This window comes from Emys orbicularis, chromosome 6, assembly GCF_028017835.1.
Source record: "Emys orbicularis isolate rEmyOrb1 chromosome 6, rEmyOrb1.hap1, whole genome shotgun sequence".
NCBI lineage: Eukaryota > Metazoa > Chordata > Testudines > Emydidae > Emys > Emys orbicularis.
The window spans coordinates 52,289,303-52,317,240 of NC_088688.1; the positions used below are offsets into that span (position 1 = coordinate 52,289,303).

The 27,938-nt window shown below is 41.6% G+C and overlaps 1 protein-coding gene across 1 annotated transcript; it reads right to left on the reverse strand.

The window, feature by feature from the left end:
* Window positions 1-27,933, reverse strand: TMEM167A (transmembrane protein 167A). The gene is made up of 4 exons (XM_065406380.1): window positions 27,854-27,933; window positions 14,268-14,377; window positions 9,778-9,812; window positions 1-412 (listed from the first exon to the last, which is right to left on the reverse strand). Exons 1-4 carry the CDS (start codon window positions 27,854-27,856, stop codon window positions 342-344), a joined length of 219 nt encoding a protein of 72 aa, XP_065262452.1. The 5' UTR covers window positions 27,857-27,933; the 3' UTR covers window positions 1-341.
* Between the last annotated feature and the right edge of the window lie 5 nt (window positions 27,934-27,938).

Here is a 27,938-nt window from a genome sequence, read left to right on the forward strand (position 1 = left end):
TCAAACTGATATATATTTATTAACTTTGTTTTCAATTGCATGGCTTAAAAATAACCACTTTGAAATCCAATATACAATGCACGTGAATGACCTTTGCAGAATTTATAACATCAATAATCAAAATACAGGTCTTCAATTCCAGAATTACATTTTGTTAAACTGTACACCATGGTCCACTAACAGGAAAAAAAAAAAAAGGAAAGGCTTGCCAAAAGTATGGCCCATCCAATACACGCAACAGAGAGATAGAGGGGTTAGAATATGCTTTTCATCTTTTTTGCTGCTCAAAGTTCATTTAGCCATTGGCTTGACAGCAAGATATTCTTGACATTCTTCAGTTGCTACTGTGCGAACAGAATGCTGAAGGCCATCACTATACAGCACACAGCTACATATGGACTCTTCCGTTCACCTGGTGGAAAGAATTAAAGTGAATTACTGACCAGATGTCACCACAGGAGCAGGCAGACATTATATCTAACTGGTTCTGGCTCAATATAATCTAATGTATGATAAAATAATTACAATCCTGTTTAAATTAGTAAACTAGAAGATTATATTCAGTAGTTACTCTTGAAAGTATTGTAAAAATGTGAATGCGGCTATTTTAGGATGTTGAAGGAAGGTGCAAGAGAGGGTGGAGAAGGGGAAAATTGTAAGTGAAAGATATAGAGGCAGATTTGCTGTTGCATCCAAGGTGCACTTGGCAAAACATGGAGGAGAGAGGAGGGCATCAAGAAATTATGGTTCCCCGAATCTCTGCCTAGCTCTGTCTCAGCACAGTTTAGCTTAAACAGCTCCCCGGCTGCTCTATATCCATTGAGAACAGATGTAGCTCATCAGTGCTTGGCCATGCTCCCTCCCATTACACCCTCTACACCAGCGTTTCTCAACCTTTGGGTCGGGGCCCAAAAATTAGGTCGCCAAAACGTTTCAAAGGGCCATGTGGCAGCTCCTATTCCACAGGGCTGGCTGGACTCACCTCCCTGCTCCAGGCACTGCAATCTCTGGTGTTCCAGCACCACTCAGGTTTGGCCCAGTCATCATGATGCCAGGAATCTGGGTAGGCCAAATTTGAGTGAGTGGCATTGCAACCCCGTGAGCCAGGTCACAACTCCACTCTCACAGATTTGGTCCAGTCAGGGGGTCAGGGCCAAAACTGAGCGCTGCGGCAACACTAGAGGTTGCAACGCCCACAGCAGAGAGCCAAGCCCAGCCAGCCCCATAGCACAAGTATTGCAGGAGCTGCCCCTGTGGGGTGAATGCCAGGCAGGACTCAACCCCTCCCCCCCCCTTTCAGGATCTGACTGAAACCACCCCCAGGGTATGCTGTAACCAGAGCAAGGCAAGTGCAGCAGGGCAGCGACACCAGGCGGTGTGGGACAGTGGGGTTTGGGGAAGGAGCACCACCTACACCCCCTGACTCACCTCAGCAGGCTGCTGAGTCTGTTTGGGTTGGGGGGGCTGCAACCAAAAAATCTGGAGGAGCATGTGACCCCAGGTGCCTCCCCCTCCCATGCATCCCCTCTGGTAGGGGGCGCAAATATACTTGCTTGCTCCAGGTGCCAAAATGTCTAGTTATGGCTCTGCCCCAGGGCCTCCACCTGCAGACTAATTACGGAGTTGCGACAGGCCATAAATATTTACAAATGGGTCGTGAGCCAAGGTTGGGAACTGTTCTACACCCAGCCTAGGAGTGGTGTAGGAGCCAGCTCTCAGAGGAAGTTTGCAGCTAACTTGATATGCCCAGATTCTAGCTTTTTTGTACTGCTAGAGAGGCATAATATAGCCAGAAGGTGGACAGAATCTGGCCCATACATTTTTAGTTCAAAATGATAACCAGGATTAAAAATACAAAGAGTGACCAGAGATATCTATTGCAGAAACATTTCTTCCAACTATTGCTACTGTTCTAATTATGTCAAAGGTTTCTATAATCCTGAACTATTTGTTTGCACTACTTCAAATAAACAACAATCATAGCTCTATACAGGGCCGGCTCCAGGGTTTTGGCCGCCCCAAGCAGCCAAACAAACAAATAAACAAAAGCCGCGATCGCGATCTGCGGCAGCAATTCAGTGGGAGATCCTTCGCTCCGAGCAGGAGTGAGGGACCATCCGCTGAATTGCCGCCGAACAGCTGGACGTGCCACCCCTCTCCAGAGTGGCCGCCCCAAGCACCTGCTTGGTAAGCTGGTGCCTGGAGCCAGCCCTGGCTCTATATGAAGTTACATTCATTCAATGAACAGATTTCTTTGTGGTTTCATTGTCGTGTAGATCAAGGAGGACTTTTCTTGCCCCTCTGATCCAGAATTAAGTTATGGAATCTCCATCATTGGAGAGTTTTTAAGAACTGGTTAGACAGACACCTGTCAGGAATGGTCTAGTTATTACTTAGTCCTGCCTTGAGTGCAGGGGACTGGACTAGATGACCTACTTAGGTCCCTTCCAGTCCTTCACTTCTTTGATTCTATGCCATTGGGGCCTTCCAAGGCGTGAGAAAGTTGAATATGAAAAAAGAGACTGGAACATGAACAGGCACAGGATCACTATATTGGAGTTGGGGCTGGGATATCTGCCGCTGTGTGGAACACACAGCCACCGTGAGGGCTCATCTTTGCAGACATCAGCACCAGTTTAACTTAACGTGTGTGCACGTGGACATTCTTATTTCAGTTTAGCTTCAAACTCTTCCTAAGGCTTTGTCTTCACTACCCGCCGATCCGGCGGGTAGCAATCGGTCTATCGGGGATCAACTTACCGCGTCTAGTGAAGACGCGGTAAAATCGATCCCTGATCGCTCTGCCGTCGACTCCGGAAATCCACCTCGGCAAGAGGCGGCAGCGGAGTCGGCGGCAGCGGTCGACTTTCCCGCGTCCTCACCGCCAGGTAAGCCGACCTAAAATACGCAACTTCAGCTACGGTATTCACGTAGCTGAAGTTGCGTATCTTAGGTCGGACCCCCGCTGTAGTGTAGACCTAGCCTAAAGGACTTAAGCTAAATCAAATCAGCCTGGTTCAGAACAGAGTAAGTGTCCACAGGCGCACACTTGCACTGGTTTAATATCACATTAAACTAAACCACTGCAAGTTGGAGTACAGATAAGCTCTGAATGAGACATTACAGCCTGTGAGAGGGAGCTGATCGGAGCATAGCACAAGTCCCAGGCTGCTGGTGTTAGAGGAGCGATGGAAGAAGATGTGGGGGAGGGATAGCTCAGTGGTTTGAGCATTGGCCTACTAAACCCAGCATTGTGAGTTCAATCCTTGAGGGGGCCACTTAGGGATCTGGGGCAAAAATCAGTACTTGGTCTTGCTAGTGAAAGCAGGGGACTGGACTCGATGACCTTTCAAGGTCCCTTCCAGTTCTATGAGATAGGTATATCTCAATATATTATTATTATATACTTTAGCCACACCCCAACCTTTTATATGGTGGTTATATTTATATCCTCTAACAAAGTGAGCAGTGGTGCATTTGGTTTCTGCCCTTCCTCCACTCAGCATCACCCCATCTATCTCACTGACAGTTCTCTCTCTGTTGTCTGCTGAAAAAAAGCTTCCTACATGAGAGTGCATGGTCAAACTAGAGAACGAGGACTCTGGTAATACATTAACAAAACAAGAATGATCTTTGAGAGAAGATTGTCATTTTTAATCATTTTGGAGTGTAAAGGCACAGAGTTGACACTGTTTGTTGTTAATGGAGCCCAATTAAATTTCCCTTTGCTATTAAGGACATTCTTGAAAGTTCATCTCTCAACTAGAATTTTTTTTTTTTCCAAGCTGTAGTTTCCAGAAAAGTGTTTGTTAAAGAAAAAAAGCTGCCAGAGCTCTTGAATTGGTACAATATTTATGTTGACTCTACATACAAATACTTTCTTTCACATTACTCCTGGGGGAATTCTGCACCACTGTGCATGTGCAGAATTCATGTCCCCCACAGATTTCTTTGCTTTCCCTGCAGAAAAATGATTTTCTGACAGGGAAGCTGCAGGAGCAGTCACACACCACTCTCTAGCTGCGCAGGTACTTTGTTTCAGGAACCCGGAGCAGCCAACGGAGAGGTAAATAACCACAGGGCTGGGGACACCCCAGCCAGTGGCTCCTATGCTTAGACGGAATCAGCTGCTAGTCCCGGCTGCACTGGAAGCAGAAGAGGATGGGACTTCCGCTTCCCCTGCAAGAAGTGGCTGGGGCTGTGTCAGACCCACCCCCAGAAACCTCTCCCAGCTGCAGGAAGCTCAGCATCCTGCCCTCCTTCCTGCTCCCATCGCTCCTCAGCTGCGGGGGAGAGGTCACTGTAAGGGGAGCTGCCCCCCATCCGCCCAACTCCTGTGCATCCGGACCTCCCATACCCAGACACCCCCATCAAGCCTCACCCCATATACCCAGAACCACCCTAGCCCTCCATAACCAAACCCCACTGAAGCTCAACCCCTGCATCTGGAGCTCCCTGCCCCCAGACCACCCCCCACTGAGCTCCCTGTACTCAAATCTCCACCCTGACGAACCCAACCCCCTGCACCACCCTGACCCCCACATCCAGACCCCCATGCCACAGACCCCCCAATTAGTTGCACCCAGACCCCCACCCCAACTCCCAGACCCCTCTGCTGAGCACCAACCACCTTCACCTAGAGGCTCCTGCAGAGTCCCATTGCCCTGCACCTGGAACCCCCCCAACAAGCCTCTGTGCATCCAGATCCCCCCACATCGAGCTGCCTGCAGCTAGAATGTCCCACACAGAATCCTCTCCCCCCACACCTGGATCCCTTCACACTTGGATCCTGCCTGGATGAGCCTGCCTGCCCCACACCTGGTGACCCTGGCACAGAAGGGCAGGGCCCCAGCGTGTTTCTGGGCCAGGCCCAGGCCTTGTGCTGTGTCAGGGTCAGGTGCAGCCTCACCACTGAGTTAGTGTCCCCAGCGTGGGGGGTGAGGAGGCTGAAGGGTGATGTCCCACCTTCGCGCAGCCAGTGAGTGGCCTGTGCTCCCCACTGCCATGATGGAGCCTCTGCATTTATTTATTGACAAATAATAATTATAATTAATAATTAATGGAGATATCCCATCTCCTAGAACTGGAAGCGACCTTGAAAGGTCATCGAGTCCAGCCCCCTGCCTTCACTAGCAGGACCAAGTACTGATTTTGCCCCAGATCCCCAAGTGGCCCCCTCAAGGATTGAACTCACAACCCTGGGTTTAGCAGGCCAATGCTCAAACCACTGAGCTATCCCTCCCCCCCGATTTAATTCTGCAAATAAAACTTGCAGAATTTTAAAATATTGTGCACAGAATTTTTGAGTATCACATGCAGGTCCTCCAATTTTGAGTAACATCTTGCCATTGCAAAAGAAAAATAAAATACTCAGTGACACCTCCAATAAGTAAGGGGGGCTACCACAATGGCATTACAAGACTTCGTCATCATCTGGCACAATTTAACTGAACCTCAAATAACTGAGAGAATTAATGTCTGGACTTTCACATGTGTTTAAAATTCATTTTTGAGGAAGTACACCTTCTCCAGGTTAGAGTATTACAATTTTTATATGAGTTACTTTCCTGCTCTTAATTTTCTTGAAAGAGAGATCACCATGTGGCACGTTTAAACAGCTTTTAGCACAACTTCATAAATACGTAACCACTTGCCTGTTTTCAAGGCTTTTATATATATGAATATGAAAAGGTTGCTTAAACCTACTCTGCAAGTTAATTAAAAGATTAACTAGATTTGTTTAAGCCTACATTTTGGTGGAAGTATTTGTGCATATCTTCTAACATTTTATTTGATAATAATAGTACATAAACATCTCCAAAGCCATTTTCCTACACTGAGTATGTCATGACATCATATTGGAGGAAGGAGGGGGGAGAAGAACAGCGGAAATGCCAAGATGCAACCTACCATGTCAGGAAACATAATCCAAAGGAAGGAAATCAAACCAAACCACACAGTGAACATGCTGAAATGTTTTAATAACCTATTTTTCCTCAGACAAAAGAAATATAAAATCTTGTATGAGACCATAAAAACAATGTCTGAGCTCACACTGATACATACAGATAGATAGATGCACATCTGTGTCGTAACCCATCCTTTATCTTTCATGTGCTCTGGGAAGTGGTCCCACATCTTTAGTATGAAGGTGTGAAAACTTCTGATGGGTGATTGTGTTGATGAAGTGATCCCTATGCACAGCATCAGGCGTGTATGATAGGCTCTGCAGCTTTGGCACAAGAAAATAAATTCCTGGATAGAATCAGAGAACTTTTCTTGGCACTGAAGATGAAGCTGTGTGCATGGAGAAGATTCAGTGTCTGAGACATGGCCCTGTGTGCTGCTGACTGCAATGGAGCTCTGATCAGGATGTCATCTAGGAAAGGATACAGGTGAGTTCTGTGAAACCTAAGTCTGGCTATTATCACCACCAAACTCTTTGTAAATAAACCTGAGGGCTGTGTGGGGCCAAACAAGAATGTCCAGTACTGATAAGGTTTCCTGCTCCAGGCAAGCCTCAGAAGTCTGTGATTGCACAGTCTGATGGGGATATGGAGATATGTGTCTGCTAGATCTACTGAAATGAAGAAGTCCTCCTGAGACAGGGATGTCTCAGTAGAAGTCAAGGTCTCCATTCAAAATTTAATTTTCTTCATCTATTTATTGAGCCTTTTGAGGTTGAGAATACCTCCCAATATCCCTCATGCACTTCTGTACAATGAAGATGATGGAGTAGAACCTGGAGAAACTTTCTTCTGAGGGAACACTCGCTATCTCTCCCATATCTGGAAGATGGGATATTTTGTTCTGGATCAGACTGTGTTTTAGGGGTTGTTGGAAATAGGTGACTGGATAACGAATGAATGAGGGGATGACTCAGCTTGAAGGAATATCCCTGGCTCACTATTTCCCTAACCCACTTGCCTGTGGTCAATGAAAACCATTTCTCTAGGAAATGGGACATCCTGCCTTGCTTCAGCATTAGGCAGAAGCCTATGTGACCTTTGTCATAAAGTGGATTAGGGTCGCAGATCCTTCTGGACTTTCCCTTTGGCTCTCGATTCTACTGTTTTTCCTTGGGGAATCTGTTGACCCTTTTCTGGTACTTCTGGAGGAAGAGGAGCGAAAAGAGAGCCTCTCTCTGATGTCTATATTCTATGTCTATATTCTATTCTGAGGATCCTTAGTGGGGAAGGGAGACACTGTTTGGATTTTGCTGCATTGTCAGCCAACACCTTATCCAGCTTTTCGCCAAAAAGGAGGAAGCCTGTAAACCTGGCCAACCACCAGACTTACTTAGAATGAGTATCTACCTTCCAGGGACACAGCCATTGGTGATGCCTGGCTACTGAAGTGAAAGCCATGTCTTGGTCTAAGAACCTCACTGCACCTATTGAGGCATCAACTACAAATGCTGTTACTAGGGAGACTTTCTTTAAAGTGGAACCAAAGTCAGGATGATCTCTCTCATTAAGGGCTTTGAGATCTTCCATCCAGGAAATAGATGCTCCTGCAAAGCAGGTAATTGCCAGGGAGCCCCAACCACCTACACACACAGCCCCCGCTGAGCTCCAACCACTTTCACTTAGTCCCCCGTGCAGACTCCCATTGCCCCTGCACCTGGAACCTCCCTGTGCATCCAGATACCCCACTGAGCTGCCCACACCCAGTCTGCCCCACACAGAACCCTCTTACCCCCATTGGGATCCCCCCACACTAAGTCCCTCTGCACTTGGATCCTGCTGCCAGGCTGAGCCTCCCTGCTCACATCTGGTGTGCCTGGCGCAAAAGGGGCAGGGCCCCAGGGTGTCTCTGTGGCAGGCCTGGCCCTTGTGCTGTGTCAGGGTCAGGTTCAGTCTCACTGCCAAGTCCCTGTCCCAGGGGGGCGGGGGAGGCTGCAGGGTATTCTCCCCACCTCAGTGGCCTGTGCTCCCCACTGCCATGGTGGAGCTTCCACATTTATTTATTGTAAAAAAATAAATAAATTGCAGAATTTTAAAATATTATGCACAGAATTTGATGCAGAATTCCCTAAGGAATATGGGGCGCTGTACAGATGTGATGGTGGGACTGTGAAGGGGGTGCTGGACAGTAGGGGGATCTGTGGGTGGGGGAGCTGGGCAGGGGGTATGGTGTGCAGGGTGCTGTGCAGTTGTGGTGGGAGGTCAGCGGGAGGGGTCTCTGGGTAGGGGGTGTTGGACAAAGCAGGTCCGGGGGCATAGGGAACTGTGGGGGAAGTCTCTGGGTGAGGGGGTGCTTGGCATGGGGGCAGTGTGGAAGGCGCACGCTGGCAGTGCAGGACTGGGTGGGCCAGTGAGAGTCTAGCAGTTGTGGATTTGTAAACAGTGCCCTTGTGCTGGGCTGAGTGGAGCCACTCTCCCTGCACTGTGCCTCATTGCCCCCAAGCAGCCCCACGCTCTGCGGACCCCATCACATGCCCTATTTCCCCAATGGGGGCCCACAAATATGTTTGGCGCTGGGCCCACAAAAAGTTAATCCGGCCCTGCCACTGTCTGCTGCTGTGGAGGCAGAGAAACTGCAGTAAGTAGGAGCAAACTGGGTGTGGCCAGCCTGCGCGACACCAAACTGTGTATGGCCAGACTGTTCCACCTCCATGAGCTGCAGAGAGAGGAGAGCAATCCACAGGTTCAGAATTGTGGGAAACACTGGGCTGCAGAAAAATATTTCAACCAAATATTTTAATTATTCAAGTTTTGATTGCAAGTGTTCCACTGTGTTGAATTAGAAAAGAAAATTGTATGCAGTCTCCTACACTGAGTTTCCTGATGTCAGTGTCACAAATGACCTCTCATTTGGGCAAGATAGACAACACCAGCACTTTGTTTATAGTGAGAAATACTTCTTACCATTTAAATAACTAGACAAAGAAAAATGGAAACAATTAGTTTTCATTTAAACTTGAGGTGGCAACTAGCAAGAGCTACACAAATAAGTATATGTTGGCTATACATATATTGTACAATCTAAACTTTAGCATTTCATTTTTCTTTTAAATACTTTATTCACAGAAGAAAGGTATACCTGATTGTTCTTTACTTGTCACACCCACACAGAACTGCCACTGAGCTGTACCATTTCCCCAAAAGACATTTGAAATATAAAGTTAACCACAACTAGCATCATGGAAGGCTAAATTCATTATGACTTCAATTAAAGTGAAAATTTCCCTCTAGATCACAGCTGACCAATCTCTTTATACTTGCCATTTGGCACCAATGGCTTTTCAAGAATAGCTGAAAAGGGTAGAGAAGCTAACCAAGAAGGAGAATGGAAAGGTTATTTATGATGAAATAGAACTTTACTACATGAAAAATTCCAGGTCCCTTTATTATTATGAGAAATTACTGCCCAAAGTCAGACATTTACACTTAGAATTTCTAATGGGCAATAACTCTTAATAATATAGGTAATTTTTGCACATGTTTATTATAAATAAAAAAAATATGTAATAATAATAATAATATGTAATATAAGGAATTAACAAGGCCTAGTCCAAAGGATTTTGTAAATTTAACAATGTAGATATTAATAAGCACTCAGCAACAAGTCCACTTAGCACTACAGAAACCTGCAATCACAAAACCAGTCATGCAAAATCCTACAGGATCTCATACCATCCTGCATTTTTAAGCTGATATATGAGTATATATATTTTCATGTCGACGTACAGACATATAATCACTGAAATAATATTGTGTATTATGGAAAGAGTTTGAGCTAGCTATCAGAGCCAAGGAGAAAAAACACACTTACCAATCCTGGCACACTTCCAGAATATCCCCAATAATCTGTATAGATATATAAAAAGTTGTTAAAGTTCTACATTTAATATGATAATTTAAAAATAATTTAAATGACCTCTGATGCATGATTTACTATTCAAGTTTTTTCTCCATACTGAAACAGTGTATTAGAGCACTAACTTTTCACCTCTGAAGACTTGATCAAATTAAACATTTGAACTCATCCTTTTCTTGCCCTCCCAAAACACCAACACAAATGGCAGTCTCTGCCAACAAAGTGCCAGGGCAGAAATAGTGCTCTGCCAACCTGTTAGGGGAAACTTGCACAGTATTTGCTCACATGCCCATCTCCTAATGGTTTTTTGATATCTAAATTTTTTCACTGTTTATATTCTTTACTCTGCATTCCTCTCAGTTTAGGCAATAAAAGTAGAGAAAGTATCTTTCTGAGGTGCATATGTAACAACGCACACCTTTTGTGTTGCAAACACAAGAGAAGAAAGTTTACATTTAAACAAATCTGTTTTCATTGGAAATTAATTGAAAATGGAAGCATTACTACTGGTGTTATGTTTTCCAAAAACTTATTTGAAAAATCTAGATATGGGGCCAAATTTTACCTTGACAGAGTTCCTTTAAGTTAAGCCTTTTTCAGGCTTTTCCTTCTTTACTAAACTGTGATTTAACAGTATGTCCAGATGCATGTTCAGAAGAGTGGCAGAGTATAGGTGACACACAATTTAAAAGCTTTGGCACCCCAAGAAAGATAGATATCACATGAAACTGATGAGTTGAGAGGAAGAATGTACTGTACTCAGTTGAAATGATAGAGTTATTTGTTACGAAAAAGGTTGCAGATGAAAACAAATTGTAGAGGCTTAAAACTCCTGAAGTGGGTGATAAATGGAATTTTTTCCATCCCATCATCCCAAATGGTATCAGAAAGACCACTGTACAGGAAGGATATAGCACATGGGAGTATTCAAGATACTTCCAAGTAAGAAAAGGTTTTTAAAAGTTTGTTTTGCTGCATTAGCTAGGTACAGTTCAATACTATTTTGGCAAAGAGAAAATCTAGCAGCAAATACGAGGGGCCTCTTAAAGACTATGGGGGTATATTATATCACTTTGCTGTATCATCTCCCATCCATCAAAGATGAGATTGTATTTAAAGTAACAGTGACTCAACAGATCCAAATTTTCTTTCTTAGTACAGAAATGTAGCTAATAAATATTACTGCTGATCATTTCTCAAGAGCAGTGAACAGGAAATAGTAATACTTTGCTGGTCCTAATTTAGAGCAGGCATAATGAGGTACATACTTTTCTGTGGTAAGATGAAATATCACTAGAATTCATTTTATCCAGTATGTCTAGACATTCCCAACTAAGCATGGAATATTCTAGCACAAAGGGACAGGGGCTTTACAGTATATGAGTTCTTTGTAAATATCTAACTTTCAGGAAACTAAGTGTTGGCCTGGAAGCAATGAAATTTCATTTTCTGGTACAAAGTATTCAATATATATATAACAAAAATAAAATGGCACTTCCAACATCTATGTAAATACAAACCTACAGATCAAACGCTTAAGTCATCCACTGTGACAGCACCCTTTGAAAACATTTCTGGTGCATAAAGACAGTTCTATTGTACTTGAGAGAGATTTGCTTCAAGAGTAAACATAGTAGCTCCAGATTAAAGGAAGTATTACATGCCAAAAACAGCACTAGAATTTTAATCAGTAAAATAAATGTTCTAACTTCTTACTGTGTACACCTCATTGACTATTATCTTATCCTCCATTAGCAGAAACTCAGATAAAAAATAAAATCTTTTTGTAAATTTTCATGTCTTTCCTTCTTTATTAATGTCAAGAAAAATCCCTCATGACAATGGTAATGGTATGGTTTTCTTGTGTAAGGACAGATAAATGTTTTCATACTAGTTTTCCAAATGGAAAAGGCTGGTGTATCTTCTTATATAGACATTCAAGTACAAGTTAAAAGAAAACCCCAGTGTGATAAGAGCTATTCTACCCTCAACACAGAGTAAATCATTTTTAAGGATTTTACAAATACAATCCTCTTAGTAAAGAATTATTAAAAATTGGTCTGTTCTGAAAAGTACATGTAGAAACAGCAGGATAATATATAGTTATTGTTCTTAATGGCTTCCAGATCAAATTGGCTGTATTTTCAAGCAAAAAGATAGTATTTTAAATGACAGGCCTGCAAACTCAACATGGGATCTAAATATCAAACTCTATTCTTCCTGGCTCAAACATCATTGATAAATAGGTTGCATGTGTGTGAATGAGAGCAGAATTTAGTCCAGCAATTGGTACCTCATTTACCATTCTGTTGAGAAGCAACCAGAACAGAATCCAGCTCAGTGTCCCACAACAGTTGGTCCAGCAATATTAACAGAAATAAGTAATAAATACTAATATGACTTGGAGTACACAGATGGAGAAAATTTGTTAAATACGTTAGTGCCCTTTTCAAACTGTCATTTTCCAGAATAGAACCAGACTTTAAGACTCAAAGTGGATAATACCATGTTGGCAGTCTAATGAGGCAAAAGAGGACAACAATAGCAAAACCAATTAAAACAAGGAGAATCCAATTGTATGTTTGGAAAGTAGAAAATTTCCAGAGTTGTTCTAAGCAACGTTCCCTCTAATTTATTCCATCCATGTGCGGAATGAATTTGTTATGTGCACCAATATTGAGGTAACGTGCGGATGTGCGCCACCAGTAGAAACAAAAAACCTAGATATAATATATATATTTTTAAAAATTACCATAGGGATAATTACTCCAGCCAGGTCAGGTTAGGCATTTTAGAACTCACTACTCAAAGAATTAAATTTTAGCATAAGAGAGAAATAAAATTATGAAATGCAGACCAGTCAAAAAACTAAAATAACAGCACTTTGTAAGAATAAAACTACAGAGAATATATGTGTATTCAGGAAGTACCAAGAAGTAACAGCAACACCACCACAAGTTTGTGTTGGAAGGTATGTGTGAGAGATAGAGACTGTGTGTGTGTGTGTGTGTGTGTGTATGTGAGACACAGAGACAGAGTGTGTGTGTATCTTAGACTGTGTGTGTGTGTGTATATATGTATGTGAGACTGTGTGTGTGTGAGAGAGAGAGAGAGCGAGCCAGAGAGAGTATGTGTGTGAGTGCGAGACTGTATGTGTGCACATGCATGCAAGACAGACTGCATGCGCGTGTGTGTGAGAGAGAGAGAGAGAGAGAGAGAGAAACGGTGTGTGTGTGTGTGAGAGAGACAGAGACAGAGTGTGTGTGCGCTAGCTGCTGGAGAAGTGCATGAAAGACCATGCACTGTCTCTTTAAGCACAGGCGCACTCACCAGTCTGAAGGCTCATTCAGATTGCAGTGACTGCAAGCAGCTCTGTCTAACTCCCAAGCCCTGTCCCCCCACCCCTGCTCTGTGGAGATGGGGTACATGGGTGGGGGAGGGGGACACCCTGATGTCAGTACCCTTCCCCCCCAGCTCTGCACAGCAACAGGAGGGTCCCGGGAGCAGCTGGCCAAGGGCTCCAAGGCAGAGGGCAGGAGCAGCGTGGCAGCACAGCAGTGTGGGGAGGGGCACCTGAACACAAGTCACCGGATGTGTGCGGCTCTACTAATCAAGTGCGTGGCATTTGACTGACTCTTGTACGGCCATGCAGGTGCGCAGCTTAGAGGCAACACTGGTTCTAAGGCAAGTTCCTTTAATATCTTTGAAAGATATTAAAACAGCATGATGAGAGACTACTCACTTCTATGGAGATAATGAGGCTTTGTTCAATAAAATATTTTGAAAATTCATTTTAATCTGAATTCCTAGTTAAATGTTTAACTATCTGTGGTACTATTTTCCTTCATACTTGTACCCTCAAAGACTTAATTTAATAGAACTATAATAAAAAAGGTTCCCCCCCCCCTTTCTTTCCATCCCCACTTTAAAAACCACACAAACATAGTACATGCACATCTGTGAGACTAAATGGAAGTAGAAAAATTGGTAGATGACCAAATAAGTCTTTTTCTATAGCTAAGTTGTTAGAGTTTAAGTTAATAAGCACCTGTTCAGGCAGAAAGTTAAAAATCTACAGAATAGCTCTACAGGCAAGATTTGCTAGGGTTTGTTATATTTATATATGTGTAAAAAAAAAAATCTCGACTATAAAACTCCATGGTCACTTGCAAATGCCATTTTATCCTCTTCATTTTATGAGATGCCCATTTATGTCAGCAGCATTTTTAATTTTAAGATGAGAAAAATCTTCTGTAAGGATGAACAAACTACAACACTGTTGACTTACATTCTGAAGTATGTAAAGATGATGTAAAATGCCTAGTACCAAAATTTCAATCTATTTTAAACATCTTGTGTGAAAACACAAATGATATACACAGTTCATTACAAAGTGAGCAGACAATCTATATATTTTTTAAAAGCAACTAGACTTATTAACATACCCAGTTTTATTTTTGTCCAGTAAGCTGGGAGCCAAGGATCTGATATAAGCACAGGTACATATGAGCAGCAAGATTACTGTCAGTAGGCTCTGAAAGTTGAAGATCGCAGACTAAAAAAGAAAGTTAAAAAAAAATTACACTTTTGCATTACAAGCCATTCCAAAGTCTCCCACTGCCCCTTCTAAACACACACACACACACACACACACACACACAACAGAGAGCAAGTAGACAATACTCATTTAAAAATGGGTGCTCTTCTAAACAAGGCTGGTTCACTGGGATTGTATCAGCCATATGCAATGTACAATGCCTAAGTGATCTCAAGATTTTTAGTTTCTAACTCAGCATTTATTCACACTCATTTGGTATGGAGGGTGGAAGGGTGTACCTTACTTCTTTGCTCCAACATCTGTTCCCAAGCTGATTCAGAGAAACCCCTAAATTGCATCCTCAGATTTAAAGAATACAGATACTGTCCTCTCTCAACCAAAAAGTAAATTAAACTGTGATTTGCATGAGTAGGTGATGAAAGAGGGAAAAAGACTGACAATTAAAGCAGCGATAGCCCCAGAATAAAAGGCAAAAATTATGTGGAGAGGCGTCAAAAAAAGGGATTTGCCACTAAGAAAAACAGAACCATTCAGCCATTAAAATTTTCATATATTATTTTAGCAAGATCAGCAGTCTACATACAAAAGATCTTCTGCAGAATAGATACAATTAATTTACATTAATCCAATCATTTAAAAAAAAAAAAAACTTAAATAAACCAAAAGCATTACTCAGTTGTCTTTTAAAGCCATATCAGAGTTAAACAGTTACCATTTTCAAATGATCTTTTTCTCTCAAACTCAAAGGTGGCGTTCATATAAGTAACATTTCTCAAGGTATTAGTTGTATAGTAAATATTGCACAAATAAGGCACAGTATTTTAATTAAGATACTGGGATGTAAAAATCTAACACTTGGTCAGGATTTTAATTAACTGCCTAAAGGGCATAAGAACCTGGAATGATTCTTGAGAATCTGTTCTTGTTTCTGGGAAATATTTATTTAAAAAACATTTACTATAGGTTAAAAAAATAAACAATGAAATATAAAATTACTAAGTTTATTAGTCTGACTTACATCGATAAAACACAGCAAATTCATCTTATGCACTTAATTTTTCAGTATGTTGTCTGGACATTGTGTTATCTATTCACAAACCAGAGACTGAGATTACCATTGCTGGCATGAGAAATATAGCACCCTTTATGAAACTGCAGATGCTATGGAGGAAAGCGAACCTTCACTTATGACTTTCTATATTTCCATAAGCAAGTGCATTATCTATACGGATGCTAATTTGCTCCAAGTGCCAAGCCACTATGTTTCAATTAATAAAACACTAGCAACCTCTGTGGTGCATTTTTCTTTGTAGTGGGCTCACAGGAAGTTACATTTTCTAAAAAGACATTTGTCAGCCTCTTGCTTGTGATTCATGGGGTCATAGATTCCAATTATTTAACTTCTTTTTACAATGTGCAAATGTTTCAGCTATCTGAGACTGTAGTTTGATTGCTTCTTACTTAATATTGCTCAGCTAGTATTTGGATTAACTCAACAGTATATGCTGTTACACTGAAGATAATTGTGGGAAGTATATTAGACAACTGCTTATTGCTAACTGCTTTATTTTCTCTATGCTCTAAGTTCTTACTTATTCTCAACTCCAGAAAGGACAAAACAAGTAGAGAATTAAGTTTTCCCTTCCTTCTGGGGTTTTAGGTTCCTGAAAGATTGCTGTCTGAATACCTGTTTTTTCCTCCTGTTGGACCCAGGAGGCTTCATTATAAAAGACTAGTTAATACTGTATCTGTACACCAGTTTCAATTATTTTGGCAATTTATTTCAAAATACCTGTTCGCAAGTATGTCTGTAACAGTACAGACAACAGAAATGTTTTTTGACAAATAGATTCCTTACAAGGCATATTAATACAGAACTTTGAGTAATAATTCATTTAAACTACAATACAGAAATGTATTTCCTGCACCACTGGGAAGCAGTGCAAAGGCTTGAGGGAGTCAAGGGTAAAGGAGGAGTTGAGGGAGAGGGAAGTAACTGCTGGGCGGAGCATGGGAGTGAACCTGGAGGGTTGTTGGGTATGGGTTGGAGGAGTATGGAACAGGGTTTTTTTTGGCAGTGGAAGGATTGTTAGGGAGTTGGGGAGTCTCCTCATGCAGACCCTGGCTGACCCCAGCCTCTCCCATCCAGTCGGGCACATCTGCCCCTGTCCCTATGTGTCCTTGCACCCTTTCCCTCATCCGTTTCCCTGCACCCCCACACCCATTCAGCCCTTGGTTCAATCCTCCACTAGCTCCTGTGCCCCCAACCCAGTCTGTCCCCCCCCACTAGCCCTTCTGAACCCCAGTCTATGGGACCCCCATCAGCCACATGTACCCCATTCTGTCCATCCCTCCCCCCCCCCGTATCCCGTTCCTCCTCACCTGGTCCTGCAGGCAGGGCACTATGAGGAAGGCAGCCTCTTCCCCTCCCTCTCCCTGGCTGGCTGTTCCAGCCCTGAACTGGCTGCCCTCTCTTCTGGTGCCACATCAGCCCCTGGTGGGCGAAAGTTGTAATTGCAGTGCCTCCCCAGCAGAATGTATTATTCTGCAGGGGGGGGGGCAGGAGGGAAATCTGCAGGGGACATGAATTCTGTGTATGCGCAGAATTCCCCCAGGAGTATACAAAGACATACATGTTTTACTGCTGCTCAATTCTCATTTCCACCAGGCTAAGGGAGAAAGAGATCAGGAATCAAACCCTTCTGAACTAAGGGGAATGAAAAAATGTTCATATTGTACAATTACAACGAGGAGTCTGGTGGCACCTTAAAGACTAACAGATTTATTTGGGCATAATCTCCTCGTTGTTTTTGTGGATTCAGACTAACACAGCTACCCATCTGATATTGTAAAATATTGACTTAGCTAGAGAGCAAGGCAGGGGTGTTTTATTGTTACAAATGAAATGATTCAAAAAGAAGTCAATAACCTTTTATGATAATTTATTGAGGTTTTAGGTATCATCAGTAGATAGGCATTTGACAGTATCTATAAAATTTGTACAAATGACAAGAGGAAAAACTGTACCACACCCAAAAAAGCAGACAAGGATGAAACATGAATTAGAAGTTCAGAATGAAAACTATGTGGAGAGAAACATTTAAAAAATGTAGAGTAGAAGAAATCTTGTCCAACGATTTTTTTAAATTAAATTCTGAAACTTGACATTTTTGCCATTCATCATTTCCCCCAACCATGATAAACATTTAGTCCTTGCTACAGACTGTATTATTATTATTAAGGCTACCACAAATGAACACTAAGGCTAATCCTGATCCTGCAAGAGTAGAAGGACCTGGATTCAGCAGAAAGCAAAAATCTGAAAGGCAAGGCACAGAGCTGTGAGGTTACCTGTGATTCTCCACAGAATAGCTTTTTAGGTCAAGCTAGGTGCATCCTCAGGTACGTACTAATCATTCACATGTTTAGGGGAGAGATACCAGGACTGGGGTAGATTGGAAAGGGGCTATTCCAGCAGGGTGGCTCAGTTGATGCTCTACAGTTTGGAAGGAGGATTCCTTCCTGCAGCCCCTGCGGAATCCCTATGCATCAAGCCCAGGTATTCAGATTTGGTTCATTGTCCACAATTTATCCTAGTTTACATTTATATTGCTCATAACATTTTAATTGCCAATAATCAATGAAGAGGTGCAGTAGCTCATATTGAGGCCTCAGCTGTGGAACTTTTAAATTGTTCCCCATGTTAATAGCTTAAGGCACTAATATGATTAAATACTACAAAAATTCCATTTTAAAAAAGGCTTTGAGTTATAAATACATACGTGGCTTAAAATGACAAATACCTACATTTTTAAAACATTACCGTACAATTTAAAAGTCATAACTCTTCTTAAAAACTGGAAATGAAAATTCATCCCTGGACTGAGGTGAAGTTTCTGGTTTCAGCTCTGAAGGAATTTTTATGGCTAAGACAAAATAATAGAAAAGGGAATTTTAAATCCAAGTGCTGACACTGGTATAATTAAAAGCTACTATAACAAAACTCATTACTTGGGATTCCTTTTGCAAATAGCTTAACTATATATTTTTAATATTGCGCTTATATATATGTTGGAATTATTAAATCTAATTGGCTGAATTGGGGTCACGTGACCTAAAATACTGCCCTACCTTTAAAATTTCACATGCTAGTAACTGGCTTATATAGGGTCACATGAGCCTGTGTCCTATTATAAAGAAAGCTCAGAAGGGAAGAACTGGTGCTGTAACATTACTCCTAGGCCTGGACTGCAATGCAGGATGGAGGGCACACTCTTAACTGATGGCGAGCCATGGATATAGTTGCATTGGTAGACAAGGAATTTGCTCTGATAGAGCTTATCCTGATTTTAAACAAGGAAAAGCTCAACTTGTGCACATTGTGGTTTTCCTGGTCTGTGCTTCGGTTTTGTACATCTGTGGCTGGTAAGCATTTACAGGAATCGGAGCAAATTCACAATACAGGGAGGGTCCCAGTATCTATATTCCCATGTTCTATGCTAAATTATTCCTCTCTCCTTGTGATTGTCTCTAAACATTTGTGGACTGTTATCACATCATCTAGGGCAATGAGGCTGTTAATGCTTTGGGTGAAATTTGCAAGAGCAAGGCTTTTTCCAGTGGCTGGCCAACAGCTGTAGAATGCTTTCCTTGGGAATCAAAATGACCAAATATCCTAACCTTTTATGAGCCACATGCAAGACGGCTGTTTTTGGAGTAATTTTCCCAAAACAACAGCCTGAAAAATGGCCTAGCATTACTTCCCTGAACATATCAAATAATACAATAATAGTTAAGAAATCCATAGCATACCCCACAAGGAAAACATACAGAAAGAAAATCTTTCCAACTGATTGTCTGCTTTAGGCAAATCTGTTTGCACTCAGGTGCCACAGTACTGAGTGAGACATTAGAGATACCCAGATGAATATATACAATAGTTAAGATAAAATACATTGTAATTTAAATGTTTCAAATATATTCATATCAGAGTCCTTATCTAAACACCATGGCAGCCAGCCCTGAGGACACTGGGGCACACCAAAGCCCCAAGACAGAACAAGGGATCCTGATGCACATAAGAGTCTCCACAACACTAGCTGCCATAGCTAAACTAGAAAAAGCTCCCATTGTGCGGGAACAGCGGCCACTGGGAGCTGTGGGTGGCCGTGCAAATGTAAACAAACGGTCTGGTGGCCTGCCAGCGGATTACCCTGAAAGGCTGCAGGTTGCCCACCACTGCACTAAGGGAAGGTGTACATCAAGTTAGGTAAGATGGTGTTATCTTCTGGGTGCCCGATCTACTCTAATGTGCCAATTATTGTTACCTCTGGTGAAACTGAACCAGTTGCCTCTCAGACCTCCCCAGATACCAAAACCTCCTAATTCCCGACTTTTACAATGTAGTTGTACGTTATCAATACCAAATTCTGTGGCATATAAAAAACTTAAAAGGTGGAGATATTAAATTCAGATTTTTGCACTAGCAAAATAAACAACACGGGGGTACTCTGTGGATGGAATTACTCAATTTCATATTTAATTTAATGAAAATCTAATTTTTATAAATTTTTTGGAAGTTGATGGAAAATTTCCACCAGAATGCTGCAGAATCAAAGGATCTTATTGCAGAATTTAGATTCAGACCAGCTTAACACGGAACACCTTAGGCCTCAACAATAACAGACATTCTTTTGCTGTAACTTGCTGCGAATGCTTCTCCCTTGTAAGCAGCACCCTAATGGGTAAAGTAACAATATTATTTCAAGAAAACGTTCAATGTCCACTCTTTGGAAGTGGGGTGAAATCTGGCCCTACTGAAGTCAATGGGAGTTATGTAATTGATTTCAGTGAGGCCGGGCTTTTACCCTATGAGTTAAGGGGTCAGTGTCACAGTTAGGTCCTCTGTCAAAGACAGGCCACTGCAGTGCCATCAAGCAAATTTTCCCAAAAATTACTATGACTTGCCAAACTACCAACAATTTGTTAAACAGACATAACTACAAAAATGGATTGTTGGACAGAAATTTTATAAGAAAAATACATAGTTAAGGCTTATGCTTAAATGACAAAGGAAACCTTGTGTGTGTGTTGGATCACTTTCTATGATACTATTATTTTATCTTGAGAAAAGCTAAAAGGGAAGAATGATAGTGATTGTTTGAACAAAACTGATAAATCCCAGTTTCTGTTTGAGTGATTAGACCTTATACTGGATGTTTTTCCTGGACCATATTAGATATCTAATCAAACAACAGCAGCTGTTAAAATGTACACACACAGTCCTAAAAAATCCACATTAAAATGTGTATGACTCAGAAGTACAATTCACAGTCCCAATCATATGAAAAGGTGAAATCAACCCACATAAAATTTTAAATAAACAGAACCCTTTGTGAAAGGGCTGAAAAGGATCCATGTTATTCAGAGCTCTCCATTGGGAAGAGGGACTCTTTGAAAGGGGGAAAAAAGTAGTCAGTTTTAAAAATAACAGTAAACTTCCAATGTTCTACTCCTAAAACTCTAATAGGAAATGAATATATAGAAACTATTCCCATTGTGAGAATAAAGAAAAACTATTAAAATCACTGCTAGAAATAATGAATAAATATGTGCACAGAATTCTACATTTCTCTAATCTACTCTGAAATACATGTTGGAGGAACTTTTTTTCCCTTTCCCATACAGCAGCTTTTTCACAAAGATGAACAACAAATTATATATATAAATAAAATAAACAGATGCATTTGTGCACGGAACAACCCAAATATCAATAATACAAGGGGAATTCAATTCAACTAATTTCAAATTGATTTTTTTCTCCACCTGAGCTCCCCCAAAGTTACATCAGTAAGGTCTACTTTCACATAATAATGCATTGTTAGAGGTCATGTTACAGCTATGCAACAATGCCTCCAGTGGGACTATGGACCCAGCACATATTATAGCATGATGCTATTTTGCTAACTGATTTAAAATATTTATATTCATTGGGTATATGATGCATTCTGAGAAGGAATGGAGACGGATTGGACAGTGTGATTTTTTGGGGGAGCAGAAATTAATAAATTTGAAAAGTTGTTAATGTACTGAATACCCTTGCTTTTGGAATATTTTACTCCCAAAGATAATTTTCCAAATTCGTTAAAAAATATAATTCATCTTTAAGTGACCATTTCTTTTTGAACGCCTAATGGAAAGCATGCTACTGCAGAACAGAAAATAGTAATGGAGAAGGGATTAATATATTTCAAGTAGGGAAGTATTCAGATAAAAGTCCTTTTCTAAGAAATTTGGGTCAATGGGTTAACATACAAGCTTTGTATTCTGGTTACTCATGTAAATTTTATGTGGTCACTTAGGGCAGGTCTACAGTACGGGGCTAATTCAACCTAAGTTACGCAACTCCAGCTATGTGAATAACGTAGCTGGAGTCGACATACCTTAAGTCGACCTATTGTGATGTCTACACCGCACTGGGTCAATGGGAGAAACTCTCCCCTCGACTTAGCTTATGCTTCTCATTCTGGTGGAGTACTGTAGTCGACGGGAGAGTGATTGGCAGTCGATTTAGCGGGTCTTCACTAGACCCCGGTGGATTGATGGCCGCAGCATCGATCCACGGTAAGTGGAAACAAGCCCTTAGTAAACCGTTGTCCACACTAAAGAACTAAACTATGCTAACACCTGTGTTCAAAAGAAGTTCAAGTTTGAAAAAAGTTTTTGAACACTGCGGCAGCTGGCACGCTTTGCTGCCACATTGTGAATAAGGATTTTCTTTTAAAGTGCACAGTACATTGCTCCTCTAACAAAGCTTGTAACTGTTTCACATGGGCATAAAAGTGGCCAGCACTGCTGTGCATTGGCGGAGATGTAAATGGATGGCTGACCGTAATAAATGCCTTAGTTTTCAAAGAACCTAACCAAAATGGTGGGGCGGGGGACTTTTCTCCAAAAACTGGAGGAACAACATTTTATATAGATACAATAATAAATACATAGCATGGGAAACAACTGATATGCTTACAGGCCAACTAAGAGCAATATCTCTTTTCCACACCCTGTTTTAAAGCGTAACTATATTATTTTAAATCTATAAGACAATCTATAAAACTTGCCTTTGTTTGTAAAATACTTCCGTTTGTACTAAAAATATAGTCTCCATGAGATTCTTAGGGTCACAAATCTGAAATATTATGCTTCACTTCAATTCTTACCATCATGTTTATTCACTCACGCATCAATACTGGATATACGGATGTACAAGCTCATAGTTCTTCTTTTAGTGCCAAGAGCTAGCAGTATGTATTACACTTGCAAACAGTAAAAAAAATAAAATTCAGTAAAGAAAACCTAATACCCCACTAAGTTTTGTTAAGCAACACTTTTATTTTTCCATGTCTACATTCATCAATCTAACATATTCTGCTGCCAGACATATTAGTAAAATTTAAAGATACCTTTGGTACTACTCTGCATGGATTATATAGCAAATACAATTTATTCTAATTTTTCCATGATTTTTTTCCTCATAAAATGTGAACTATTCCCATGACTTTTTTTTTTTTTTTTTTTTTTTTTTTGAGAAGCTGGAACCAAAGATGATGCTCTTAGTAATAATGGACTAATAGTACTGGTTGGAACCAGTCATTAGGACAGTTGCTGTTCAGTCAGTGCCACATAGCTCTTCCAATGCACATAAATCTTGATCTGCAACTCCTTTGCTGTGTCTGTCCTGGGAATCTCATAAAAAGAAACTGCCAATTGTGTTGCAGTATGAGCAGAAAGAAGTTCTCCTTGGGAAAAGAGAGATATTACTCCATGATGAGTAATCTTGTCTTCCCTTTTTCTTGCAGCTCAGTAGGGCAATCCAGGTTATTGTTATTTCTTTGTATTAAGCTATTTATAAAGGGAGATTCTTGGATCCAGGTCTCCTCAACAACAGAGGATGGTACACTTTTGATATTTTGAGCTATATAGGTATGCAAGTTATACTGCTTCAAGTTTCTTCTCTCTACTCAAAATGTGTTACAGAAACTTCATGGATATGTGGCAGAATTAATTTGCCCTGCAGTACAACTGATGTGAAAATAGATTTATGATATTCTTACCCTAATAAAGCATCCAAAATGGTTTGAGTGAAAGGTTGACTTGTGTTTAATGGTAGAAAGTACTACAAGTTCTCAGGATGACTCTGTATGAAATAGCTAAAATTCTTTAAAAGGTAGAGATTAAAATGGCATTTACTCCTGGGGGAATTCTGTGCCAATAAATTAAAAATTCTGCACAAAAAAATTAAAAATTCTGCATACAATATTTTAAAATTCTGCAAAATTCAGCATATTTTATTTGTCAAAATAATGCAATATAATCATGCTGGTTTAAATTATTTTGGTAATTTATTTAAACTACAATACAATGGATAGAGAATGGGAGTGGGGAGCATTGGAGGAAATCCCCAACCCCCTTCCCCCACATCTAATGTAGCTAGTATTGACCCTTTACTTCTAGTTATTAGTCAACAAATGTATGTAGCCATACACTCAGTGTTACCTCATACGCAGCCAAAGAACAAGTGAGGGCTGGGGACTCAAACTCACAATTTATATTGGCTACTGACCATCTCCAGAAACATCAGTAGTACACAGTTCATGGAGCACATTTATATAGGAAATTTTTTCAGTCCAAAAATTTAGACCAGTTCTAAGCACCATAAGCATTTATAAGGCCACGATGCTCTTTACAATAGGCTCCTTTACACCACTCTGGAGCCTTAAAATTTTTACACCTATTTTATACTCCTGGGGGAATTGACTATAAGAACAATAGGAATAATTCACTAAGCAGGCAGGCTACTGAGGGGACAGAGTCTGCCCGGCGCCTACCTCCTCAGAAACACCCCAAAGCCCTGCCCTTCCACGACGAATGTGTGGCAATAGCAAGTGAGAGGGACAGAGTGTCTCTTTCTCTCACACGCACGACTGACCAGCTCCCCCTCTACTACACCCGGTGGTGATTTACGTCTCTACCGGCTGCTCGGGGTGCCCAAACTGACCTGTCTGCACTGCCGGGGAGGGGTGCATGACCGCTCTTGTCACTTCCCTTTGCTTCCCCATTAGAAGTCATTTTTCTGCAGGGAAGCAAAGAAATCTGCAGGGGCCATGAATTCTGCGCACGCGCAGTGATGCAAAATTCCCCCAGGAGTAGACATTGCTTGGTTATACTGGATATTTACCAGCATGCTGACATAGTTGAAAATCACTGTATTAACACTAGATATTTGATAAACTGGGCTTTCAAAGAAAAGGACTATAGTGAAAATATCTTGACAAATTTACAGTTGAGAACCAGGAATAGATCAGAGATTCGCTCCATAACTCAATAGCAAAGTACTCAGGTCTTTTGGCTGTCTGCATTCCCCTGGAAGATAGCCATCTATAAGATTACATAATGCAGACTCAAACACAATTATTATATTCTGCAACTAATCAGGAATTTAATAATGGTATAATGTATAATTTCTATTAACATGATTCTAAACTTTTGTAGGTGTAAAGAGAACTACACAGGTTTTCAATTTACAACAGTTTTTTGTATCGATAATATATGGCTGCAATGTAGAAGCTGTCAGGGAGAAGCACTGGGAAGATTTGGTGGTTTGGATATTTAGCACCTAGGAGGCAGGTGAGACATCTGGCAATGGAATAGGATGCCCCTCTTCTTTCACGCCCCTGTTGTGAACAGGGTAGAAATTTGAAATTTTTTGGTGGGTTTGAACCCCAAGATTCCCACATCAGCAACTCAAGTCAGCAGCCAAGCTGCAGCCCCCCACATCTATGTTTATTACTGCAGCTAATAACGATGATCAAGCACATTAACTGACTGCTTCTACTAAAATGTTAAATAGTGAAATAGTTAATATTGGCATTTAAAAGGCAATAATTAATAAGACTTCAAAGTCAATAGTCATACTGAGATGGATGGGAGCAGTTCACACTTCACAGAACTACTGTTTAAAGCTATCTGCAGTTTCAGGAAGACCATAATGAATTAAGTTTACATTCAAATCATATTTGGAATGTCTTTTCCCCCACAATCACAAAAGTTAGAAACTCAATTTTTGGCTTTTACTGACATCCTAGTTTCGGGGCTGTAGAGTTTTGTGGCAAAATTTGGCAGAATTATAGAATTTAAATGGTCCTGACCACTCTGCTCTCCCCAGTTCGCACTAAGGGTATGTCTATGCTGCACATTACTTACGGCAGTGGGTAATGTACGTGCACTTCTCACCCCTGTAGCATGGGCATAAATAGCAGTGTAGACCATGAGGCACGGCTTAGGTGAGTAAAGACATGCCTGAACCCTTAATGTATGTACCGTACATGGCTCTCTACATACACAAGCAGTAGGGAAAGGCTGCAGCTGTGGGGAAAAGCTCCAGCACCTCCCCACTATGGAAGTCTTTCACTGCAGCAATGAAAGACTCTGCTCATCACACTAACATTAAACATGGCCCATTTCTTCTAGCTCTACTGGATGATCTTCACAGATGAGCGACAGGCAATAGCATAGTTCTTCACAGTCATGCTACCAGAGGTAAGCACCACAGAAGGGCCAGCTTCCTGCTTAATAGTCCTAGACCTAGGATCTGCCATAATGGAGCCTGGTTTCCCTTCAGAGCCTAGGGCTCCCTGTGATTTGCAGTTCTCATCACCTGCCTGAACTGCCACCATTCCCTTCCCTTTGTTGTGAAGCATGCGGAAATCAAATAAAGTAAGTCCCCCAGTTTCCTTTATGCTCCTTGGAATACATAGCCCAACTTTTTCAGAGCAGTATGTTTCACTGGTCAGAACAAGATTTTTCTAGGTAGTTGCTCTATACAGAACATGCCCTTACTTGGACTTCTACTACTTTTACAGAAAAATTAATCTCAGGGTAGACCTAGATCCCAGATTTTTCTTCAGTTTTGCACTTAAAGAGCCAAATTTAACTAATTAAATGACCCCTTGATCAATGTGGCTATCTTAGTTTATGTTTTAGGACAGGAGTTTTCAATTTTTTCCCTTCTATGATCTTACATCCTCAAATCCTTCAAAGTGCCATTGGAAAAGTCATAAAGATATGAAAGTTCTACAGCTCTCCCAGGCTTCTGGTGAAAAGGGAAAACTGCACTTATGCTCATCCTCCATAGTGTCCATATATTTTCAGAGACCATGCAACACACCAGGCAGATAACTGCTTTGTCTGACACTTTACTCACTCTGCCTACAAGACACAGCACATCAAAAAGATCTGCCAAGGAATGCTTACACAAGCAACTACTAGTGGCTCTTTTTTGGGGTCGTGATCCACAGGCTAGAAACCCTAGTTAGGTCTTTCACCCCCTTTTTTGAAGCAGGATACAGGTTCTGTTGAACTATAAGGCAGGGCTGTGGACAGAAAGTGATACCTTATCACTGTCGAGAACTACAGCCTGACAAAACCAAACCAAGATGAGACTAGTCAACTTGTACTTCAATAACTCAGAAGGTATCATAAGCATGACGATTTATTTTAATGAATTACATTCTTACCTAACTCACATTAGCATCAAACACTTAAAACCAACGGAAGAAGTAATTACATCATTAATCTTACACCGTTCACAAGCATCTTATCCTTATCCAGCACAGAAATGCATATTTTATCAAACTGTAACAACCTTAACTCTGACCCCAAAATAAATACTATTCCTTGACCCCTATTCTCACAATGTAAACACAAAAAAATCCTTCCGAACCAGAAGTCATAATAATACTTATTGATTAGCCTCAGGTGCAAGTCCACATATATAATCATTCTTTTCTAACTACCCACATTATTTTAAAGAAACATCAGTCACCAGTGTGTTATCAGGAATCCAATTGCCAGCTGACAAATGGGAAATGTGAGTTAAGTATATTTAGCCCTTTAAAGAAATGAAGCCAAGACACAAATGTCAAAGATGCCAGGCCAGGGGTCAGAGTAGAGGCTGTTGGGTGATAACCAAAGCTGCTGATATACATCACGTGCTAGTTAAGGGGGCCGGTGAGAGATTTCTCCCATCCTTTCCCTGCTCCTGCCTGGGTCGCTGAATGACGTCACAAGCACGCTCTTAGCTAATTTTTGAAACCAGGCGTTGGTGACCGAACCGGGACAGGCTCGCGGGCTGTCTGAGCCCGAAATGGAGCCAGCGGGGGGCTCCGCGCGCAGACCACGGTGGAGTGAGGAGCAGCCGCGCCGCCCCGGACACGAAACTGAGACTCCAGCTCGGCTGCTGAAGTGGGAGGGGGGCCCTGGGCAGGCGCCGCAAGCCAAGCGCGTCACTCACAGAGACCGACCGGCCGGCCGCGAGCTCGTGGGGTCGGAGCCCCTCATAGGTTGGGGGAGAGGGACAGGCAGGGAAGGGGCTCAGCCGCGCGGCCGGCAAGACCGACAAGCACCCTCCGCCCTTACCATAGCTCCCCGCTTCCAGCCACATCACACTTCCGTGACCGAGGAGACGGAACCGGAAGGGACGGTGCTTAGCTTTCTCCTGGTT

Bases quoted from the DNA above. Each gene is read 5' to 3' on its own strand.
- TMEM167A (XM_065406380.1), bottom strand. The intron at 9,813-14,267 runs GTATGTTAATAA...ATATCTATACAG, and splicing joins CTGGACAAAAATAAAACTGG to ATTATTGGGGATATTCTGGA. The intron at 413-9,777 runs GTAAGTGTGTTT...TCTTTCCACCAG, and splicing joins CTGGAAGTGTGCCAGGATTG to GTGAACGGAAGAGTCCATAT.